The sequence below is a fragment of the Gymnogyps californianus genome, chromosome 1, assembly GCF_018139145.2.
Source record: "Gymnogyps californianus isolate 813 chromosome 1, ASM1813914v2, whole genome shotgun sequence".
In the NCBI taxonomy this organism is placed as follows: domain Eukaryota; kingdom Metazoa; phylum Chordata; class Aves; order Accipitriformes; family Cathartidae; genus Gymnogyps; species Gymnogyps californianus.
In genome coordinates this window covers 58707929-58731789 of record NC_059471.1, presented here as the reverse complement: position 1 = coordinate 58731789, position 23861 = coordinate 58707929, and the positions used below count along the sequence as shown (strand labels likewise).

Here is a 23861-nt window from a genome sequence, read left to right as displayed (position 1 = left end):
TTTTCTTATCTGGGAAAGGAGAGGTTACAGTTCCAGGGGAATTTGGGGGGTTTATTCTTGATGCTTCCAATAGGAATGGGCTCCTAAACCCCATCTTGGACTTCAAAGAGTTCAGTGTGCAGCCATGGTTTGTTGGACTTTTTCGTTCATTTTTTGTGAGGAAGGTCACTAGCAGTAGAAAGTTATAAATATATGAGGAAAAAAGGAAGTATTTTTATATATATGTGTGTGTGCATGTGGATATTTATGCACGTGTACACATACAAATTTGATTTTTATACTCATATACACATGCTCCATCTCTGACTGAAAGTCTGGCAGAAGAAAATCTATCCATTTATATGGCTTTAACACATTCCTCTTGAAAACCTGAAATTCAGAATAAATTGGAAATAATAATGCTCAGTTGTTAACACAAAGACTCATCTTCGCAGGTGACATTTTTCTTTTGTAACCAAGAAAAGCTTTCCTGCTAGAGGGAAGTTACTCACAATTATACTTAGGCTTGAGGAGAGCTTAGCTGATAATGCTGTTATTAAGATAAATGAAACTCAAAGCTCATATACTTATGTAATCCTCTGTGCTCAGTGTGAGATGACAGTTCTGTAACATGGCTTAACAAAATATAATTTCATAAATTTGATGGTATGCTAATTGACTGTCCTGGTTTCAGCTGGGACAGAGTTAAGTCTCTTCTTAGTAGCTGGTATAGTGCTGTGTTTTGGATTTAGTGGGAGAATGATGTTGATAACACTCTGATGTTTTAGTTGTTGCTAAGTAGCGCTTATCTTAAGCCAAGGACTTTTCAGTTTCCCGTGCTCTGCCAGCAAGCAGGTGTGCAAGGAGCTGGGAGGGAGCATAGCCGGGGCAGCTGACCTGAACTAGCCAAAGGGGTATTCCATACCATGGAACGTCATGCCCAGTATATAAATAAACAGGGGGGAGTTGGCCGGGAGGTGCGGATCACGACTCTGGCATCGGTCAGCGGGTGGTGAGCAATTGCATTGTGCAGCACTGGGGTTTTTTTGGTTTGTTTTTTTTTTTTTTTTTCCTCCCCCCTCCCCCCCTTCCTTTTTTTGTTATATTCCTTTTCATTACTATCATTATTATTATTATATTTCATTATTACTATTGTTAGTATTATATTTTACTTTAGTTATTAAACTGTTCTTATCTCAACCCACGCGTTTTACTTTTTTTTCCTTTCCTCCTCCTCACCCCACTGGGAGAGGGGAGGGGGAAATGGCTGCGTGGTGCTTAGTTGCTGACTGGGGTTAAACCACCACAGCCTTTTTGGTGCCCAACGTGGGGCTCGAAGGGTTGAGATAACGACGGGTCTGATCAGAGTGTGTTAAAACAAACTTGTTATAAGTATTCATTGTATTGGTTTGATAGTTACTGGTCACAATGTGGGTTCTTTTGCTCTCAAAGTTGGTGTTGTGGTTCTTGAAGTTGCGTTATGTAATGCCCTACTTGCAGTATATGCTCCCTGTTGTGCTGTTTATCATCTGTGGGAATCAGGCTAGAGTTATCACGTTGTTGTTGTTTGTAACACTGGTTTATGATATGATAGAAACGCGGGCCGTGAAACTAATCGGGTGTTTGTACTCAGCATTGTTGTCTACCTCTGTACTTCGTGAGCTGCCTATGGGAGACTATTAATAATTGTACCTTTTACCTTTTCTCTTCTGGGAGCCAATCTATGGAGGAGACATCTCCTTCAGGTGCTATCTCTTAGAGAATATTAATAATTGCACTTTCTACCTTTTCTCCTCGGGGAGCCAACCTATTGGGGAGACATCTTCCCACATCTTCCCTTTCTCTGCCAGGTTAATTACAATAGCATTGAAGGAGTTTGTAAATTTTGAATATCCTTGGGATGCTGAACTTAGCATGGTCCTATTGCTAGGAATCAGCCTGTTCCTGAATGTGATTCAGATCTTGTCGAGAGTTAAACAACTATTTAAAAATACCACCCAGAGATCAGCTCCCACGACTGCGGCTACTCCAACCCCGGTGACAGGCACTGTGGCTACTCTAATCCCTATGACAAGCACTGTGGCTATTCAGACCTTGGCGATGGAAGATGCAGCTGAACTAGAGAATCAACCGGTGCCAATATCAATCGCCCCTACACAGAAGAAGAAATATACAAAAAAATCAGTTCGCTTAACGAAGGATGAAGGTGAACCAGGGCCATCACGAGAACAGGAGGAAGAGGCAGAACTGGCGATAATCACCCGATCCCTATCCCCGAGTGAGCTGCGAGATATGCGAAAAGACTTCAGCCGTCATCCAGGCGAGCATATTATCACCTGGCTGCTCCGATGCTGGGATAATGGGGCAAGTAGCTTGGAATTAGAGGGTAAGGAAGCCAAGCAGTTGGGATCCCTTTCTAGGGAAGGGGGCATTGACAAGGCGATTGGAAAAAAAACACAAGCCCTCAGCCTCTGGAGGCGACTTCTATTGGGTGTGAGGTAAAGGTACCCCTTCAAGGAAGATGTTGTATGTCACCCAGGCAAGTGGACCACCATGGAGAGAGGTATCCAGTACCTGAGGGAATTAGCCGTGTGGAAGATGGTTTATTATGACCCAGATGATGGGCGGTTACCCACAGATCCAGACGAAGTCCAGTGTGCACGACCCACATGGTGGAAGTTTGTACGAAGTGCACCATCATCGTATGCCAATGCATTGGTAGTAATGGACTGGAAAGATGAGGAGGGACCAACAGTAGATGAATTGGCTCGCCGACTTCGGCAATACGAAGAAAGTCTCACTTCCTCCCTTGTTGTGGCTGTGCAGAAACTGCCAGACATACTAGCTGAGAAATGGTCCCAAGAGCTCCAGCGATTTGAGGATAAGTTCTGCCTTCCACCTGTACGGACCAATACCTCAGCTATTAGGAGAAGGTATTTTTCTGGGCAAGAGAGAGGAGAGAGAAGATATATACCACGGGGTACCCTGTGGTTTTACCTGCTTGACCACGGAGAGGATATGAGGAAGTGGGATGGAAAACCTGCCTCGGTCCTAGATGCACGGGTACGTGAATTGCGAGGAAAAACAACCACAAATGAGGGTTCTTCCAGGAAAATGGTTGCTTCAGCCTCCCGTGAGCACTGCGAGCGGTGTGGCCGACAGAGTGGAAGGGCTGATCTTACTCCTGATTCTATGAAAAGGAATTCTAATCCATTTTTACAACAAGTGAGTGGAGAATCCTATGACCAGGACTAGAGGGGCCCTGCCTCCAGCCAGGTGGAGGAGAGGGACAACCGGGTTTACTGGACTGTGTGGATTCGATGGCCTGGTGCATCAGATCCACAGGAGTGTAAAGCTCTAGTAGATACCGGTGCACAGTGTACTTTAATGCCATCAAGCTATAAAGGGGTAGAAGCTATTTGTATTTCTGGGATGACAGGGGGATCTCAACAGCTAACTATATTGGAGGCTGAAATAAGCCTAACTGGGAATGAGTGGCAAAAACACCCTATTGTGACTGGTCCGGAGGCTCCATGCATTCTTGGCATAGATTATCTCAGGAGGGGGTATTTCAAGGACCCAAAGGGGTACCGGTGGGCCTTTGGTGTAGCTGCCTTGGAGACAGAGGGAACTGAACAGTTGCCCACCTTGCCCAGACTCTCTGAGGACCCTTTGGTTGTGGGGTTGCTGAGGGTCGAAGAACAACAGGTGCTGATCGCTACTACAAGGGTGCACCGGCAGCAATATCGCACCAACCGAGACTCCCTGATCCCCATCCATAAGCTGATTTGTTGACTGGAGAGCCAAGGAGTGATCAGCAGGACTCGCTCACCCTTTAACAGTCCCATATGGCCAGTGTGAAAGTCTAATGGAGAATGGAGACTAACAGTAGGCTATCGTGGCCTGAATGAAGTCACGCTGCCGCTGAGTGCTGCCGTGCCAGACGTGCTAAAACTTCAATATGAACTGGAGTCAAAAGCAGCCAAGTGGTACGCCACAATTCATATTGCTAATGCATTTTTCTCAATCCCTTTGGCAGCAGAGTGTCGGCCACAGTTTGCTTTCACTTGGAGGGGTGTCCAGTACACCTGGAATCGACTGCCACAGGGGTGGAAACACAGCCCCACCATTTGCCATGGACTAATCCAGACTGCACTGGAACAGGGTGAAGCTCCAGAACACCTGCAGTACATTGGTGACATCATTGTATGGGGCAACATAGCAGAAAAAGTTTTTGAGAAAGGGGAGAAAATAATCCAAATCCTTCTGAAAGCTGGTTTTGCCATAAAACAGAGTAAGGCGAAGGGACCTGCACAGGAGATTCAGTTTTTAGGAATAAAATGGCAAGATGGACGTCGTCACATCCCAATGGATGTGATCAACAAAATAGCAGCTATGTCTCCACCAACTAGTAAACAGTAAATGCAAGCTTTCTTAGGTGTTGTAGGTTTTTGGAGAATGCATATTCCAAATTATAGTATGATTGTAAGCCCTCTCTATCAAGTGACTTGGAAGAACAACAATTTTAAATGGGGCCCTGAGCAACAACAAGCCTTTGAACAGATTAAACGGGAGATAGTTCATGCAGTAGCCCTTGGGCCGGTCCGGGCAGGACCAGATGTTAAAAATGTGCTCTACACTGCAGCCGGGGAGAATGGCCCTACCTGGAGCCTCTGGCAGAAAGCACCGGGGGAGACCTGAGGTCAACCTCTAGGGTTTTCGAGTCAGGGATATCAAGGATCTGAGGCCCGCTATACTCCAAGTGAAAAGGAGATATTAGCAGCATATGAAGGAGTTCAAGCGGCTTCAGAAGCGGTTAGTACTGAAACACAGCTCCTGTTAGCACCCCGACTGCCGGTGCTGGGGTGGATGTTCAAAGGGAAGGTCCCTTCTACACATCATGCAACTGATGCTACATGGAGTAAGTGGATTGCACTGATCACACAACGAAGTCGAATAGGAAGCCCCAGTCGCCCAGGAATTTTAGAAGTGATCACAGACTGTCCAGAAGGCAAAGATTTTGGAATATCACCAGAGGAGGAGGTGACGTGTGCTGAAGAGGCACCACTGTATAATAAACTGCCAGAAAATGAGAAGCAATATGCCCTGTTTACTGATGGGTCCTGTTGCATTGTAGGAAAGCATTGAAGGTGGAAGGCGGCTGTGTGGAGTCCTATGCGACAAGGTGCAGAAACTGCTGAAGGAGAAGATGAATTGAGTCAGTTTGCAGAGGTGAAAGCCATCCAGCTGGCTTTAGATATTGCTGAACGAGAAAAATGGCCAATACTTTATCTCTATACTCATGGATGGTGGCAAATGCTCTGTGGGGGTGGTTGCAGCAATGGAAGCGGAGTAACTGGCAACTCAGAGGTAAACCCATCTGGGCTGCCACATTGTGGCAAGATATTGCTGCCCGGCTAGAGAATCTGGTTGTAAAAGTACGTCATGTAGATGCCCACGTACCTAAGAGTCGGGCCACTGAAGAACATCAAAACAATCAACAGGTAGACAAGGCTGCTAGGATTGAAGTAGCTCAGGTAGATCTGGATCGGCAGCATAAAGGTGAATTATTCATGGCTCGGTGGGCCCACGACACCTCAGGCCATCAGGGAAGAGATGCCACATATAGATGGGCTCATGATCGAGGGGTGGACCTGACCAACCTATCGCACAGGTTATCCATGAATGTGAAACATGCGATGCAATTAAGGAAGCCAAGTGGTTAAAGCCTCTTTGGTATGGAGGACGATGGCTGAAATATAAATATGGGGCGGCCTGGCAGATTGACAATATCACACTCCCACGAACCCACCAAGGCAAGCGCTATGTGCTTACAATGGTGGAAGCAACCACCGGCTGGCTGGAAACATATCCCGTGCCCCATGCCACCACCTGGAACGCTATCCTGGGCCTTGAGGAGCAAATCTTATGGCGACACGGTACCCCAGAAAGAATTGAGTCAGACAACGGGACTCATTTCTGGAACAATCTCATAGACACCTGGGCCAAAGAGCATGGCATTGAGTGGGTGTATCACATCCCCTATCATGCACCAGCCTCTGGGAAAATTGAGCGATACAACGGACTGTTAAAGACTACATTGAGAGCAATGGGTGGTGGGACTTTCAAACATTGGGATACACATCTAGCAAAGGCCACCTGGTTAGTCAACACTAGAGGATCTGTCAGTCGAGCTGGCCCCGCCCAATCAGAACCTTTACGTACTGTAGAAGGGGATAAAGTCCCTGTAGTGCACATAAAAAATGTGCTAGGAAAAACAGTTTGGGTTACTCCTGCCTCAGGCAAAGGCAAACCCATGTGTGGGATTGCTTTTGCTCAAGGGCCTGGGTGCACTTGGTGGGTGATGCGGAAGGATGGGCAAGTCTGATGTGTGCCTCAAGGGGATTTGATTTTAGGTGAGAACAGCCAATAGATTAAATGGTATGATATTAATTGCTATATAATCTTGCCACTGTATGTCATTATTATAACTGTTATATGCTATATTAATGGTATTACAGTAAGAATTACTTAGATTAAGGAAGAATGAACTTTGATAAAACTGAGTGCAGTAGTGATGGAACCAGGACTTCAGCATGCAACAATCCAGCACCACACACCATCCTCCTGCTGCGCCCAATGTCACCTGCCCGCCACACCACACCGAAGCCCAATCCTGTTCTGCCGACTGAGCGGACTTTGCATCATCCCTCCTGCCCAGACAGACTGTTACGACAGATGGACCTCAAAGTCATGGACTGAAGGAACTCAACAGACATTTGATAGAGATGGCCCATAGACCGTGGGAATGATATCTGTATGTATATATTAAAAGACAGAAAAAGTGATGGTGATTAATTGGAGGTGTATCAGGAAGTGTGGGATCTGGGCATAACGTAAATGGTATAGAATAAGGGGTGGATATTGTCCTGGTTTCGGCTGGGACAGAGTTAACTTTCTTTTTAGTAGCTGGTACAGTGCTGTGTTTTGGATTTAGTGTGAGAATGATGTTGATAACACTCTGATGTTTTAGTTGTTGCTAAGTAGCGCTTGTCTTAAGCCAAGGACTTTTCAGTTTCCCATGCTCTGCCAGCAAGCAGGTGTGCAAGGAGCTGGGAGGGAGCACGGCCGGGGCAGCTGACCTGAACTAGCCAAAGGGGTATTCCATACCATGGGACGTCATGCCCAGTATATAAATAAACAGGGGGGAGTTGGCCGGGAGGCGTGGATCGCGGCTCTGGCATCGGTCAGTGGGTGGTGAGCAATTGCATTGTGCATCACTGTTTGTTTTTCTCCCCCCCTCCCCCCCTTCCTTTTTTTGTTATATTCCTTTTCATTACTATTATTATTATTATATTTCATTATTACTATTGTTAGTATTATATTTTACTTTAGTTATTAAACTGTTCTTATCTCAACCCACGAGTTTTACTTTTTTTCCTTTCCTCCTCCTCACCCCACTGGGAGGGGGGAGGGGGAAACGGCTGCGTGGTGGTGAGTTGCTGACTGGGGTTAAACGATGACATTGACTCTTTTTTTTTTTTTTTTTTTCCCATACTTACTTGCAAAATTAAGTAACTAAGCTCTAAACAATAGAATACTGTCTGAACAAGGAAGAAGGAGCTTGTTTTCAGTCAGGCAATGTAGCTATGATAGTGGAATGGATGCATACATTGCAGCTATCAGCCTGTAGTCCTGTATGAGTTAGTCAAAGATAAACTAGCATATCAACTGAGCAGACAGATGGATTAGAGGGACACTTAGTAAGGACAGAAGTGATAAATGAAATCTCTACTCTATCCAGTAACTGGAAATAGATCTGTTTACAGTGTAGCAAAGTTCCAAATGCTCTATTTGGGAGTAAAACCAGACAGCTCACTTCAGATCTTTCCTGTTTTCCTGAGAATAAGTCTTTGTTCTGCTTTCACTTCAAAAGAAACAGAAAAAACAAAATATAAATATTTTAAATTGATATCTTGTCCTTTGGAACAGATGTTTCTGTCAAATTTTTTTCTTTCACCTGAGGGGTTTATTCATCCATTATTTTGACTTTTAGGTCTGTTATTTCAGCAGAACAAGGAAAATTATGATGCATTACATCACATTACTTCAGGCAGATTTGGCAATAGGATTTGGATCTAGGGAGACAGCGTTCCCTAGAAAGAGTAGCACAGTTTGATGATGAAAACCTATGAAACAAATATATTTAAATAATCTTCCCCAAAAACCAATATGCATATTGTGGCATCCAGTAACAATGTGAATCCAACTCATCAGTGAAATTAAATGGTAGCAGATCTAGCGCTGGTCTCCGCTACATTACTTGATTTGTCCCTCTAACTTGGCAGTGAGCCTTTGGATCTGCATTTTGCATGGGCATGACTTAGAGAAGTTTGTTTCAGGTCAGGCCTTCTTGGCCTACAAGACATGGCCCACAGGAGGAGGTCTACAAAGCAGATCAGGTAGAAAAGTGCTGTCAGTATTTCAGAAGCTACTTGGACCAAATACTTAACTGGTTGAAATCTTGGGTTGAAAAAGTTGAATAATACTGTTCTAGACTGCATTTCTCTAGTCTGTGAATAAGAATGATATATAAGACAATGTTAAATCCCAGGAAAATTATATTCTAATGTATTAAGCTTCTGATGGTTGTACTAGCTGATGCTTGTTGAGGAAAAATCTTGTGCATGTTATAAAATTTTCCTTTATGCCAATATTTGAGTCTTGCCCCATATTTACATAAAGTACTTGAATATGGTAGATAAATGCTAGTTTATAACAACTCCACCATTACTTTTTAAAAATATTTGTGTTTCAAGATCAGTTATTTTTATAACTGCTGGTGTAATAGTATTGATTTCAAAAAGTTTTAAAACTCTAGTAAGTGGAACTGCTTTATGCTGTAGAGTAAAAACAACCAAGGAACTCTGTGTACTTTATTTTATGTGCTTAACCACATAAACCAGACCATGATAACAAAAAGAATTTGCATATGAAAGTATTTACAGTAAAGGTTTAAAATCTACCTTTGCAAGTGTGTTGGTTTTGGCTGGGGTAGAGTTAATTGTCTTCATAGTAGCTGGTATGGGGCTGTGTTTTGGATTTGTGCTGGAAACAGTGTTGATAATACAGGGGTGTTTTAGTTACTGCTGAGCAGTGCTTACACAGAGTCAAGGCCTTTTCTGCTTCTCACCCCACCCCACCAGCGAGCAGGCTGGGGGTGCACAAGAAGTTGGGAGGGGACACAGCTGGGACAGCTGACCCCAACTGACCAAAGGGATATTCCATACCATATGATGTCATGCTCAGCAATAAAACTATGGGGAAGGTGGGCCAGGGGGCCGCTGCTCAGGGACTGGCTGGGGATCGATCGGTTGGTGGTGAGCAATTGTTTTCATTTGCATCACTTGTTCTTTCTTGGGTTTTATTTCTCTCTCTTTGTTATTTTCCTTTTCATTACAATTTATTAGTATTCTTTTATTTCAATTATTAAACTGTCTTTATCTCAACCCACAAGTTTTCTCACTTTTACTCTTCCAGTTCTCTTCCCCCTATCCCGCTGAGGGGGGAGTGAGTGAGTGGCTGTGTGTGGCGCTTAGTTGCTGGCTGGGGTTAAACCACGACAGCAAGCAACACTGTTTCCTCTCTTTCTCCAACCTAATCTTAAAAGCATTGTTTCTTACAGGCAGATATCTGGTCATTAGGCATAACAGCCATAGAACTTGCAAAAGGAGAGCCACCTCATTCAGAATTACATCCAATGAAGGTTTTGTTCCTCATTCCTAAGAACAATCCACCAACGCTGGAAGGAAACTTCAGTAAATCCCTCAAAGAATTTGTTGAGGCCTGCTTAAACAAGGACCCAAGCTTTGTGAGTTTCATCTGTTTGTCAATGTGTAGTAGAGAACTTGACTGGTTTACATGAATTACATGGAGAAGTGCAGTTCAGCTTTTCTAATATGGGGCAACATATTCACCAGCATCTTTTTTTTTTTTTAGATACTGTATATATTTAAAATCTCATTTGTATCAAGACTGAAGTCTGGATTTCTTAATCTTTTTATAGCGAGTCACTTAACACTCTCAAACGCAGTAAAAAAATCTTTTTTTTTTTTTTAAGAGACCTACTGCAAAAGAGCTCTTAAAACACAAGTTTATTTTACGAAACTCAAAGAAAACCTCCTACCTGACTGACCTTATTGATAGGCACAAGAGATGGAAGTCTGAACAAAGTCATGACGATTCCAGTTCTGATGACTCAGATATGTAAGTTTGATGAGTTTGTAAAATATCCTTTGTAAATATAGGAGCCAGGTAGTTATTTTTAGCACATATATTCCTGTATTCTGTTATTTACAGCTTTTCAGCTTAGCGGCCTTGGTAAACTAATGAAATCTTGATTACAGTATTGCACGGGATTTCATGCAAATAACAGTCACTGAGAACAATTCTTGTGGCCCATTCTATACTACCTTCTCTTTTATGTGGGGTCTAGGGTCCTTCCTAGACATAAGGCCAACTGTTACTCTGTCATGCAAGCAGAAGGTAGGCCTTACCCTGCATGGCCAAATAGCAGTGTGCACATGCACTGTGCTGTGTGTGCACATGGCCACCTAAGGAGGGGAGTTGTCTCCTTGGTGGCAGGTTGTCCCTCATTTTGGCTGAGTAAACGTGCAGAAGCATATCCTTGCATATAAGAGAGGGTTAGTGGACAATGCTTCCATGATAATGGGGTTCTGGGGTACAAACCATATTACCTAGGTGTTTTTGAGAGGTTTTTTTTTTTTCTATCCTTCCAGGAAGGTTGGGCTATTACAGCATGATCGTCATGAAATGTCAAATTATTGAAAAAGAAGTGTTGTAAATATTTCCAGATGTCTTTCCTTTCCAGTTTTTACTTCTCTCCATCAAATTTTGATGGAGCTGTTCAGTAGGTTCATGAGTTGGTTTCCTTAGGAAACCAAGTTACAAATAGGTATGACTTGGTTAAAAAGTTAACTTTGTTAGTGTAAAAGTAATTTTGAAAATAGTGGGTATCATCAGATTACACACTTTTGAAAATCAAGTGAAGGGATTGCCACAATTTATTCACAAATGGATTAAATTCTTCATAATAAAGAAGAATAATAAATGTGAATTAAGTAATCTAATTTTTCCCCTTCCCTAATGAATTGAGGTACTCTGCTAAAGCCAGTTTTCAGATTGCAATAAAACACTTCATGTTACTTGTTTATGTAATTAGGAAAATGTTTTCAATCTGTAATGCCTCTCTTTCTTTTTGAAGTTAATTTAACATTAGTGAAGTATCTTGGTTTCATTTTTTTTTTTAATTTCCCCAAAAGATAAATTACACTACTTTTCATACTTGTCTTTATACTTATTGGCTTGCACAATAGAATCCTGGTTTTGGTCTTGACTGTAGTTTTTATGTTTACCATGTATATTGAATGAACATGAACAATAAGATGTAGGTAATAAACTTTTTCTTTTTTTTTTTCCCCTCCCTTGAAGTGAACCAGATGGCCAGGCTTCAGGTGGGAGTGATTCAGGAGAGTGGATCTTTACAATAAGAGAAAAAGACCCCAAGAATCTAGAGAATGGAGCAGCCCAGCCTTTGGAGTTGCAAAGAAATAAGGTGCTCAAAATATTGACTATATTATATAAGGAGATAATTCTTGCTTTAATAGTTTAGTGGCGTGATTTTTATTTTATATCTTTAAAAGCATTTCAATTGTAAAACTTTCAGAACTTTTGATAAAAACGTACAGTCTACAGTTGCCTTTCACAAAACGTTTTGAGTAAGTCTTGAAGTTTGGGTATTCTGTAAATGTCTCCTTTTTCTGTAGTTTGTGAAATATGTACTAAAATATTTCTGTAGTTTGTGAAATATTACCACTGGAGGAAGACCAGGCAATATTTTATTTTAAAAATCTTCCTTCTGTAGAGTAAACTTAAACCAGTACAGTACAAAGCTAGGCTGGGGTTTTGGGGGAGGCATTCTGGTCTTTTAGGAAAAAAGACTACAACGTAGCAAAGAATAGAATGTGCATGTGTCCAAAAAAAACGCCCAACCAACCCAGAATAAGGGATGTTTAGGAGCTGCTCCATCGTATTTTCTGCAGCCTGTGTGGCTAGGGCAAGTGGTTGCTACCCTGGCTCTGAAAATTATGTGTGTGTGCTCTTATCAGAACTGGAGAAATACAAGAAAAATATTGTATCATATGCGAGGAACCTAGTAAATAGCAGCATGTCTATGATTTAGTACATGCTCAGTAGGATTGTGGGTTTTTTGTTTTGTTTTTTGTTGTGTTGTGGGGTGGGTTTTTTTTTTTGTTTGTTTGTTTTTTAAATTTTGAGCTGGCATGTATTTGAGGTGCCGCAGCCTCAAACTTTAATTCAGCCTTCTTTTTCCACAGTGCTTTGGAATAGTCTGTTATAAAACACTTTACATATTTGTATATACATAGAAACAGATTTTTCATAAAGTGTAGCATGTTGGAACTATTTTTTTTTTTCCTTAATTAGAAACAGAATACAATGAGGATGCTTTCTTTCAGAAATAAAATTGGTCAGAATTTTGTTGTTTTTTTTTTTTTTTAAAGGAAAAGGATATCCCAAAGAGGCCTCTATCCCAATGCCTGTCTACAGTTATATCCCCTTTATTTGCAGAGGTAAGTTATTGCTTTAAAACTTAACAATTCCAGGATTTATGTCTCTGAAAAACAGACAAATATGATGAATGACACCTAAGGTTCCTACAACCTATTTGGAACTTGATGTGTTACAATTTTAGCTGTACCCTTAGCTTTCATGCAGGTCTGCTCTTGAGATCTTTGTTTTGCTTCTAACAATACTTCATATGCATGGTAGCAACATCAGCCATGCTAGCCTAAAGCAATGAACATGAAAAACAAGAAGATATGTAAATGTTTGGATTGCAGCATTCCATTTTCTGACACTGCTTTATCTCTTTATCTGTCATTTTTTCTGTTACAAATTTCACGTTCTTCAGTGTTCCAAGATATGGCTGTGGACCAGATCAGCAAGAACTTAACTTTTGAATTTCAGTGTTGAAAACTGTATTTTGTTCCCATTCTGAATTTTATAATTTTTATATTTGTTTTTTCCAAATACTTAAAAACAACTTTAAAAAAAAAAAATCATATGAAGCGGAAGCCAGATATTTATGAAGATGTGATTGTTTTAAAAAGTTGATAGAACTCTAAGAAACAAAAACTCTGCTCTCACCCTAGCTTTGATAAGAAAATTTATTTAAATAATGATTTCAATCATTGTAACTGTTACAGAAATAAAATTAGAGAAATTGTTCTAATAAAAGGATGTTGTCTTAATTTTGTTCTAATGAATAAAGTCCTACTTCAGAGGATTATCATTGGATTTTGCATGCTGCTCATTAAGAATATTGAGTGCAATAAAGCAATTAAACTTATTTAAAGGGGATGACCTCTGTATTGATTATTCAGACTCCAGTATTAAGTCAGACTGTCATTCTCCTATGTAAAATGGAGAAACACTTTAAACAGGGATTTTTTGGTATTTTCCATTGCAGTTCTTTATGTATTACCCACTTGCTTGCCTCTCTTTCAGAATTTTCTTTCATTCCCTACTCTTCCATCTCCCAAATGTTTTTCTGGTTGCTGTACATCTCCTTTAGGTCTTACTTCTCCTTTTCCAATACCAAGCACGATACAGGTCCTGCATCCAGCTGTCTTCCACACTCCATCCGCCATTTTCATCCTTTCTTTATTTTTCGTTTTCCCTCCACCATGCCCTTTATTACCCGTCTTCTAGATATCTCTGCTTTGGGTTCTTCCTTCCTGTGGTATTGCTAACTAGTTGCTGTGTCATTCTTTGCCTTTCTTGCTTCCCATTTTCATTTTCAAGGCCGTTCTTTTAATTGCCACTTGCTGATCCCTGTGGGTATATGATTCCCCTAGCACTGCTGGAGCAACACAAACATTTTTCACTGCAGTCCTTATTAAGATTGCCATTTACTTTCATCTCTATGCCCTGTAGAGGCTACAGAAAAATTTTTCCTCACACACTTGTTTGTTGTATCTTTTCATGCTATGGGAGAAGACTCTTGGTCTGGTATTTACTGTTTGGTTCATACTTTAGACTCCTCTTCCATGCAACTTCTGGTGGATAGCCACAACTTTCCCAAACTGTTCCAAAATCTCATTGCAGGGTTTCCTTTTTCTTATGGGCATGGCTGTTGTCTCTGCTCTTATGTTGCATTTTCAGTGTTCCATTTGTTTAGCATTCAAACCACAGATATCTGCACTTCCAGGCATTATTGCTAGCTAAATTAGTGAGTTACTCCATGGAACTCCACCAAAAAGAACAAAGCTGACCATTCAGAGCTTTTTGTCATCATGGAGGCTTCAAAGCTTTTGGCACAGAAGACAGGTGTAAAAACCAGCTGCTGTCCCTAGGTAATCTTACAGGGGAACGTTGTGCTCTGCATCCTTCTCCTTCCGTTGAACTCTGATACAACTTAGGAGCCTTGGCTGAAGAGGCTTGCTCAGCTATAGGGCCCTGCCGCTCTGTGTTGCTGGTAGTAATCTGAAGCTTGGTGCACTTCAGCAAAGCAATTAAAACAAACAAACAAACAAAACACCCAATGCCAAACAAAACAAAACCCCCAAACAACAGAAAACAAAACACACCCTGAAAATGAACAAAGTTGTCATGCTTGTCAGTTATTTGTGATCTTCAGTGACCAGCTACCACCCTGATGTGGTTTCTTTCTCCTTATCAGAGGACACTGGCTGAGTACTGCATGTGATGACTCATTCTGGGTTCCTTTTTGAAGGCAGGAGATACAGAGGTGTCCTTTGTTGTAATGTTCCCACTATTGTCTACTTCTGTCATCTTGCCCTCAAGCTCTGAGTTCCCAGTTTAGACTAAGAAAGGGTTATTTATTACTGGGAAAAGAAAAGGCATTTGTGTCTTCCTGTTACCTATGCTTTGTATGCAAGATCTCACTCTTGAGCATTCTGGATGTAATGTAAAGAGAACACAAGCAGCAGCCAAAGAAGAGTGCAGAAGCCTTGCTTACTGCTGTGGTTGTACCTCAGCTGTTGTACACACACAGAGTCCTCTTGATTTCCTTTTGTTGAGACCTCAGTTACTCTCAGGAGGGTGCCCTAACATATCTATAAGCCATCGCTAAATGTGGAACTAGAACAATGATTATTTCCTTTATGTTTTCCCTTGCAAGACTCAGATTCCTTTTTAAAGAAAAACCTTTCCTCAATGCTGATGGCAACTCTTGAGCTGTAGTTCCTGACACCTGTTGAAAGTCCACTTCAGAAAGTCCTGAAGGCTGCTTTAGTGCTTGGACATCTCCGAAGAACTTCACTGCCACTTTGTTCCCTCCAGAATGCCTTGTACTACACTGAACTCAAAATTGTCTTGATCTATTAATTCTGCTTTCTGCTGCTTTCTGGGGATCATGCTTATTCCATGTGACAATCCCCTGTGCTATACTTAAGTAGGGCCAAAAGTGTATGCGTGCCTACATTACATCCCAAAAAGTGGCACAAACTTTCCATTTGTTCAAGCTAAGCTTTCTTCATTGCTGGCAGTAATGGCATAAAGGCAGACTGGCTATAGGTCCAACATTCAGAGATGACTCTTGAAGTAATTGAATAATTTGTAGAGAAATATGTAGAAAAATATTTCACTATTCTTCAGTTCTGTGTAAACAACTCAAACTCTTTGGTCCAGAGCACTCGTAAGCCTGGTCAGCTTCCAACTGGAGTATTTTTTTTCACCAGGTTGGTTTTTTTTGGTTTTTTTTTTTCCCCTGAGAAATTACTTTGATTCCATCCTTCTTAAGAGGATGCTGCAAAACAGCTCGTGACAACAGCTGTAGTGATAAATGTGGAGAGAAACTTGTAAATGCAGACATCCCATCCAACCTGCTGGGGAAAGTCCAGTCCCTGAAAGAAGGCCATGCCTTCATTCAGCCTTACTACTAGTAACACGATGCTTCCTTCCAAGGAAGCCCAGACCCTGCTGAGATTTTTGAATGTTCTTTAGTGAGTTCTGAGACAGAAAGCATTTTACCAGCCATAGTCAGCATGTTATACCAGCTCCTACATAAGCGAAGCACTGAGACGTTCCATCTCAGCCCTCAGCTCCTGCCTAATCGTGGGATCCTTTGCTTCAGAGGGGAGATGAGAGAGTGCTCAGGGTACTCTATTGATAGAGTTGACAGGGTGAAAGCATTTTCTAACAGTGCTTGCACAAGTGCACCTGCAGTGTATATGTATAAGCTATATGCGTACAAGTAGGTATACTAAAGTGAGTATGTATAAGCAGCACATCTTGAAACTGAACAGCTACCGGTAAACAGTGCATCTTTTTGGGATACTTTGTCGTAATTTTTGAATGTGAGCACACTGGAAAGGATATGTGAATGATTGAAGACTTGTGAAGATGAATGACATCCTGATAACTACTGCAAAGAATAACTTCAGGATGAAAAAAGTCTTCAGGATGTGAGGGTGTATAATGAAAGTCAAATCCTGACATTGTGAATGCTGGCAGTCACTTCCTAACAAGCTTTTGCATTATATTGTTTATAGAAATATTTATGAATATCTCATTAATATATCTCTTCCTGTTTTTCTTTCAGTTGAAAGAGAAGAGTGAAGTGTGTGGTGGTAACACAGATTCCATAGAAGAACTGAGAAAGGCTATTTATTTAGCTGAAGAGGCTTGTCCGGGCATTGCAGATAACATGGTGTCACACCTTGTGCAGAGGCTTCAGAGGTAATGAAAATATTTCACTGAGGGTTACAGAAACTTGCACATCTGATTCTACAAATATTTGACTAGTGTTAAATTGAAAGAATTAATTTCTATTTATAATAGAGGAAAAAACCACTTGTGCTTACAGTTTGTACAATTGTGTTAGCTTAGTAGAAAGAAAACTAATCGTATCAGCAGTTCTAATTCCTAGCTTCAGGTGATAGCCCATATGTACGTTCATCCTGTTGGTGTGCATATTGTGTGTCAAATGAGAGTGGACAGCCTTTTCCCTTTGCAGTTCCTATAAGGGACTTTTCACGCTTTCTCAGTGTCTGGCTGTATGTTGCAGAGGATGCCCTGTGTCACTCTTAATTTCTTTTACCCACTTTGATAAATGGACTGTTCAGTTAGTTTGTGTTTCTTTTAGTCACACAGTAAGTGGTGCCTTGTTCATTCATTAAAGATAGTCTGTATGGCCTTTTGGTGGTGCCTCCAAAACCAACATTTTGAATTACTTCAAAAGACCAAATTTCATAACAGATTTTCTAACTGCCTAGGTTAGGAATATATTCTTAACAAACACTCAAATTGCTCTTCTTTTAAATGCTACACAAGAAAAGATCAGGGGTATAAATTTCAGAATTACTGCTTGAAGAGGCTTTAAATGCAACCTTCAATCCAGGAGTCCACACCTGTTGTGAATCTACACCATCCAGGTTGGATTGCTTGGTACTAGAAAAAACTCATGGCAATGATTAATCATGAACTGCTACCTTGAAGAAGATCACCCTGAGCAGGTGTCTCCCTTATACCGTCTCTCACCACAGCTTGGTAAAGTTTTAGAATTGACACCTCTGAAGTTAAAGCAGAGGATTGCCAGGCTGACACTTTGTCATTCAGTAAAAATCAATGCCAAGTAATCTGCAAGCAATTGTGTTTCTTGCTTTCTGGGCTGTTAAGCGTGAAGCCCAGTCAGCATCTCTAGTGCTAAAAGGTCACTCCTTGATGCCAGATGTTTTGATTCTCCTTTCAGTTGATCCTGGCAGGCTTGAAAGAGTTTCTGGAGCTTCCATCTCAGTTTGTTTCCATTAGGGATTCCAAAACTGACCCCAGTCTTTCATCAGCCCAATATTTCAGTGTCAGGTTTCTGTCAGCCTGGTACAGGGCCTTCCCGGAACTGGGAACCTCAAAGACTTTTGATGCTGCAATTGAAGCTGAAAATGACCATGTGGAGACAGGCTTTCCACTGGGCACTTCTTTTGTGGATGCTGGAGAACGATCTTACTTGTTCCTGTCACAACAGCAACAGTCGTGATTTTTTGTCCTAGGAGATAGATTTCAGAACCCTTTATGTACCTATTTAGCATTTTGTTTTCCTTCTGTTCTGCTTCCTTGGACTATTGTTGTTTTTCTTGGTCCTAATATCTTACAACAGTGGAGGCAGACACTTCATTTTCTTTGAAGGAGAGAAAGAAATATTCATAGAGAATGTCTGTTGATGGGTCACATCTGAGTGAAGTTTCTCTTATTCCAGGGATGGTATTCAGCTAGTATGCGATCATGACTAGCACTCCTTCCAGAAAGTGAGCGAAAGAAATGAATGGCAGGATCCCCCCCCTAAAAAGGAGTTTGAACCATTCCATAGCTTAGTAGGTATCCCTCATGGATGAAGCTATTTTTGGAGCTAGTCAGCTTCTGAAAAGATAGTTCCTTCTTGTTTGAATACTACAAGAAATACGCTCTGTTACATCATTAAGTCATTCGTTGTATCCGCTTACAATATCCTCTCAATTTGATAGCTAACTACTGAAGATGGCTCTTCAACAACATGTTTCTAATGAGATTTTCATTCCTTTTATGATTGGTTATTTCCCACGTTTCTCTGAATGGATTAGTTGGGACCCTCAGAAGAGCTGCCCAATAACTTGAGTGAATCCATTTACCTTCCCCCTCCAGTTCTGATCTCTGATGTTTTATAAAGTTTATTGAAAGCTTAACATGATTAAAATGTGTGCTTCTTTCTTTGGATGATTTAAGAATTGTCTTAGACCAAGAAATACAGGTTTCCTGCCCCAGTAATATTTTGGAAAGATTATGATGGAAACTTGCCAAGTAGGAAAGTTGGAATCACTAATGTTGCCCCCAGTATACAGAATTCTTACATCATCATATACTTCTCAGTAACACACTTGAACACAGGTTGTTGCTATTGATTAGAAAAGCAGCCATATTCTAATAGGGTGTACTTTACATGCTGTTCAGGTCTATGGCTTTTTTCTTTAAAGCGTGACAGCAGTGGCGGGTGTCGTTCTGCAAGGAAAAAGGCTGGAACTTCAACAGCATAAAATGGAATAACTTTTAGTTGCTGCTTGTTGTAGAACGCCTTTCTGAAAGTCACAACGATAACTATTTCTTTTCCTCTTCAGATATTCACTAGCTGGAGGAAGCACTTCATCCTACTGACGTGCTGTTCCTGACTTTTCTAAGACAACGGAGATCCCACGGTGTCTGCATTGAAGACGCGCACCCTAATGTTGTTCTGCCCCTCAGTCACTGGAATGTCCTTTGGTGGAAGGACATTCCTAAATGTGCAAGAGTGAAAATGACGTCTCTCGGATGGAGGCAGTCTTTTTCAGCTCCTTAAAGCTATAATTTTTTTTAATGATACTGCACATATTCCAGGGAGGTGTCTTTTTGTAAAATCTGAAATGTATATTTAGGTTTGTGATAGAGAAATTGAAGATATTGAGAAACCTCAGGTACCTTGCTTTAAGAATTCCACTGGGAGATGGAGTACGTTTGTTGGAATTGTGTACAGATGTGTATATAATGTCTTTTTTTAACTGAAAGCCTTTCAACGTGCATAAGGAATCACTGTGTACAAAATGGTAAAGTGCTTTTGTAGATAATGTTAGTGGGGTAAATATTTGACAGGCCATAACTGAGTATTGCCTTGCCTTTATTACATGTAAATTTTGAATTATGTGATAAGTGAATCTTGGTTTGGTTTTTGTATGTGAAGGATTTGCCATTGAAAGAGTTAATCCTGTACTGTGGAACCTTCTATTCGTACCTCAGCAAAGACACAATTTTATTCTGTTTCTCCAGTATTTCTTCCTTTTTATCTATATTCTGAGCGTGACTTTCTAATTATGGTACTACTTCTGGTTGTTTTAAATTTAATACTCCTTGTCTCTCAAAGCTTTAAATTTAAATTATTGTTTTTCCTAAGGAATGAGCTCTTTCATATTTTCAGTTTTAAATTGTGCCAATGCAAATTCTGAACCCTATGTATTGTTCAATTTTAGTAATAGGTATTTGTGAAGCCTGTAGTGAAATTCAGATACAATCTTTTCTTCACCTGAACATGTTTGAATGCTCACACAAATAAATCTTTATTACCTTCATTTATTCTGAAATCTCATGAAGATGTTGGCTCTGAGACAGTGGCAAGTATTTCTTCATCATGCCTATTTTCATCATTAAAATGAATGTCTTGCAGTGTAAAAGAAAAATTATCCATAGATTCCATATTCAGTCTTGCTGCCTAAATCTGTGCGTCTCCTTACCGAAAGTGATAGACGTTAGACAGAAAGACTCCAAAGCTGAGCCTGAGTCTTGTATGCTATGTCCTATTACTTGTCTCCCTAGAAAAAAGTTACTTCTTGAAAATTCTGAATTCTGAAATTTCCACTGTTCCTGTCAGTGCTTCTAGATAGCTGACTTAGGGTTTGAGAGTTCTTGGAAACAGTAACATTAGTTACACACACAGCTGATGAGGTGGCATGGTTTTTTTCCACAGTATTACTCTGAGGTTTACCTTGGTTTGTTTCACCAAGGCTGTATTCAGGTGCTTCTTATTCTGGTAGCTAAAAGAGCATTTTTGCCTTGTTTTTAACGAAGGAATTGATGATTTTATGTTTTGCATGACAGTAAGGTAACTTATCTGTTTAATTTAAAAAAAAAAAAAAAAAGATATGAGTTTTGGAACAGAAAGGATTAAAATTTTAAAAGTATAGGCCTATCTACCTGGCTTGGTACAAAAAGACCCAGGTTCTCTAACCATTGTGGAAGCCGGTGAGGTCTCCTTGCAGGACTCATATCACCATGGTAGCCCTTATTCTATGCATATTTATAGCCTTAATTATTAATTTAATAATTTAACAGTAAGAGGACCCTGTCGTGCTAACAAAGCTATGAAAATTCTCACCAGGTTGAAACAACAGTTGAAAGAAATGGGTCTTGTAGCTGTTCTTAGGCACAACACGTTTGCCAGCATAACGAGGTAATGGTTTTACTTTACGGCTAAGTGAATTTAAGGTAAATTGAACAATGCATAAGTTTGAGCAATGGTTTATAACTCCTCTTCGATTAATATCTTTAAATATGTTGGTTTGTGCGCTCTTAAACCTTAAGGATAGGCTTACCCTTGAGGAAACAAATTTAGCTCTGCTGTTGTGAAACGTGCATCTGAATACAGCGCAACGGGAAATTTACCTGTTGACATCTCAACATCAGAACATTCAGCCGTTCAATAAATACGCGCTGTTGCAGCATATGGAAATGAACAGGTGTGTTTGCATTTGCAATACAAATAGATTAATGAAAGCTTTTCCCCAGTCATCTCTTAATGTAAGGACTTGAAATTAAAGCGAGCTTACTTGGAGATGCACAGAACTCAGATTTAGTGGGGAAGTTAAATTTACGGTGCTGGCTGGAAACTCAAGAATTTCTCAATCAGAAAATTAAATGAAATTCTAAGGTACGCTATTCTTGAACAATCATTTAAAAAGTTAGACACACATTTTTTTGAGTTGCATTCTAGTTGCGTTCCAGGACTGTATGTTGAGGAAATACTTCCCTGAGTAGATTGTGGCAGAATTTGCTTGGTGAATGTGTCCCTTGGTTTAGGAGCTTAAGATGAGTCAGACCTACAGCAAGGGCAATTGGCCAAAAGAAAAGAAAAAGACAAGACCTCATTTATGGTAGAGATGTGTATTTTTGTATGTAATATATAGATTATTTAAACATAGACTATCTTAAAACTGAGATTCACTGAAAAAAGCGTGCTGTATCTTGAATGTAAAATTACAATCATTTGCTATTGAAAAGTATTGATGCTTTAAAAATCAGATCTGTATTGGTAACAGAAGAGGAGCTTCATTTGAAAGAAGGATGGCCTCAGTTTCTGAGAGAAAAGGAAGCGTACTGGTATTTTTGAGAGGTTGTTTCATGCTAAAACCATGTCTGTGTTACAATGTTGCACTGATGATTTTTCTGTGCAGGTAGTACTTCTTCACTCAGTCTTGAATATACTAAGCGACAAGCTATCCCTATTTATGCAAACATTTAAATTAGTGGTACTGCTTATTTGTCAGGGATTTCAAGACTAGGCAGTAAATAAACTCACTGTTTAAAAAAAATAAAATCAGTCATTTGAACTGAAGGCTTGCTTTTTGTAAGTATCAGATGTGTAATCTATTTTTTTAACTTAATTTTCCTTGCAGTTGCACTTTGTAGTTGATCACCAGTTTACGAAAGGATGACGGCATGATCACTATAGTACGGAATGCTTTTGGCGTAGTAACAAAGCAGCTCTTGCTCTGAAGTGCCATGGTTCCTTTGCAGCTCCAAACACTTTGTGTATGTCCCTGTGGGTACGGGCCGATGAACCCATGACTGCGGAATGATTTACCCGTGGTGTTCCGCCCTCGCTGCGCAGGAGGGCTGGGCGGGGGGGGAAGGTAAGAGCGGGCGCCTTGGCACTTAACCGCAAAGTAGCTGGCACGTTGTGCGAGTTCCCGTCCTACTTCGTCCACCCTAACTCCTTCACCTGCCTGTGCTTTTACTGTACTCGTGAAATGTCTCGTTTAGCTCTTACTACTTCACGTGGCGTTCCGTATTATTTTTTAAACGATGTGGTACCAGTTTGTAATAGTTTTCCATCAGCCTTACTTGTAAGGAAACGTATTTTTGCCTTCGAAAACGTCACCATTGGAAGATTATCAGAAGTGCTAATAAGCACAGGTATAATGCAAGGATCAGTACAATCGCAAATCATTTTTGTAAGTAAGTTGCTGGGGAGGAGCTTAAAGTATAGCACAAATCTGCAAGCTTGCTCTTTTTAACTGTATTTTGCAGATGTGCTAGTAGTTGCACTGAGCATATGCAGTAGACAAATTGTACGTAATGGTTTTCTGCCTTCTTTTAAAGCATGATTACAGAGGACAATTAAAGTGTATATCTTGTTTTCTGTAATATTGCTGCCTGTTTATAACCGTGTATTTAAATTTTACTTTTGTCACTCTACACCAACGTAATAAAACTCCTTGTAAACTACATGACCTAGAAATAAAGAAGGAAAAGTTTAATGAAATTTTGCCGTCTGAGTGGTCAGTAAGATGAGATTCGGGGGTCCCCTCCTGCTCCCAGGAGGGGATGCTCTGGTGGGTTTCTAGCTCAGTTATTGCCCACGTGTCAGTAATGGTAAGCAGAAAGTTTATAAATCGGTGTTCAGTTTTTAACTGTAATAATCTCAGAATTTGTACAAGAGAAAACTCTTGTTTAAACTCAAACACCACTTTCTGAGCAAGAATGTTGGGAATATTTTTTTCTGCTGGGGAATTCAGTAAGCTTATATCTCACAGATGGCCTAACCATGTGGGAAGTTGAGTTCTTTTCTTGATTAAGGTTTTTTTTTTTTTATCTACACATTCAAGTGATGGATAGTGTACTGTTTTGGTTAAATATGTGCCGTTCTGTATTACAGTTTGTCCTATAGTAAGACAATGTGCCAATTTACAGATGGCAACGATTTAAAACCCACTTTGCGTTCCCCATCCTGCCAGCCCAGTGAAACTGATGAAGCGCTCACATCGTTGCATTAGCTTAACCCCAAACGTCGCATCCTGAATTACCCATATAACCCAGTGACAAACTGTGTGGCAGCTGCGCTCCTCTAATTGTATTTCATTACTATTTTCTCCTGTTAAAAAATGTGCGTGTGCCACATCATTGCCATTTTTTTTTTCTCTACCAACTTTTCCGTGCCCCCGGGGGAGAGGGGGGATGTTTGTGTGCTCCAGCAACTGGAGTTGTGT

At 40.6% G+C, this 23861-nt stretch overlaps 1 protein-coding gene across 1 annotated transcript in view; it reads left to right on the top strand.

The window, feature by feature from the left end:
* The window catches only part of STK24 (serine/threonine kinase 24), a 68001-nt gene extending 46250 nt beyond the window's left edge, over window positions 1–21751 (top strand). The window contains exons 6-11 of the mRNA XM_050907664.1: window positions 9665–9850; window positions 10100–10245; window positions 11491–11614; window positions 12582–12650; window positions 16646–16782; window positions 19188–21751. Of these exons, the coding sequence (XP_050763621.1) occupies window positions 9665–9850; window positions 10100–10245; window positions 11491–11614; window positions 12582–12650; window positions 16646–16782; window positions 19188–19224 (699 nt within the window). The 3' untranslated portion in view covers window positions 19225–21751. The remainder of the gene's footprint in view (window positions 1–9664; window positions 9851–10099; window positions 10246–11490; window positions 11615–12581; window positions 12651–16645; window positions 16783–19187) is intronic.
* Window positions 21752–23861: the final 2110 nt, after the last annotated feature.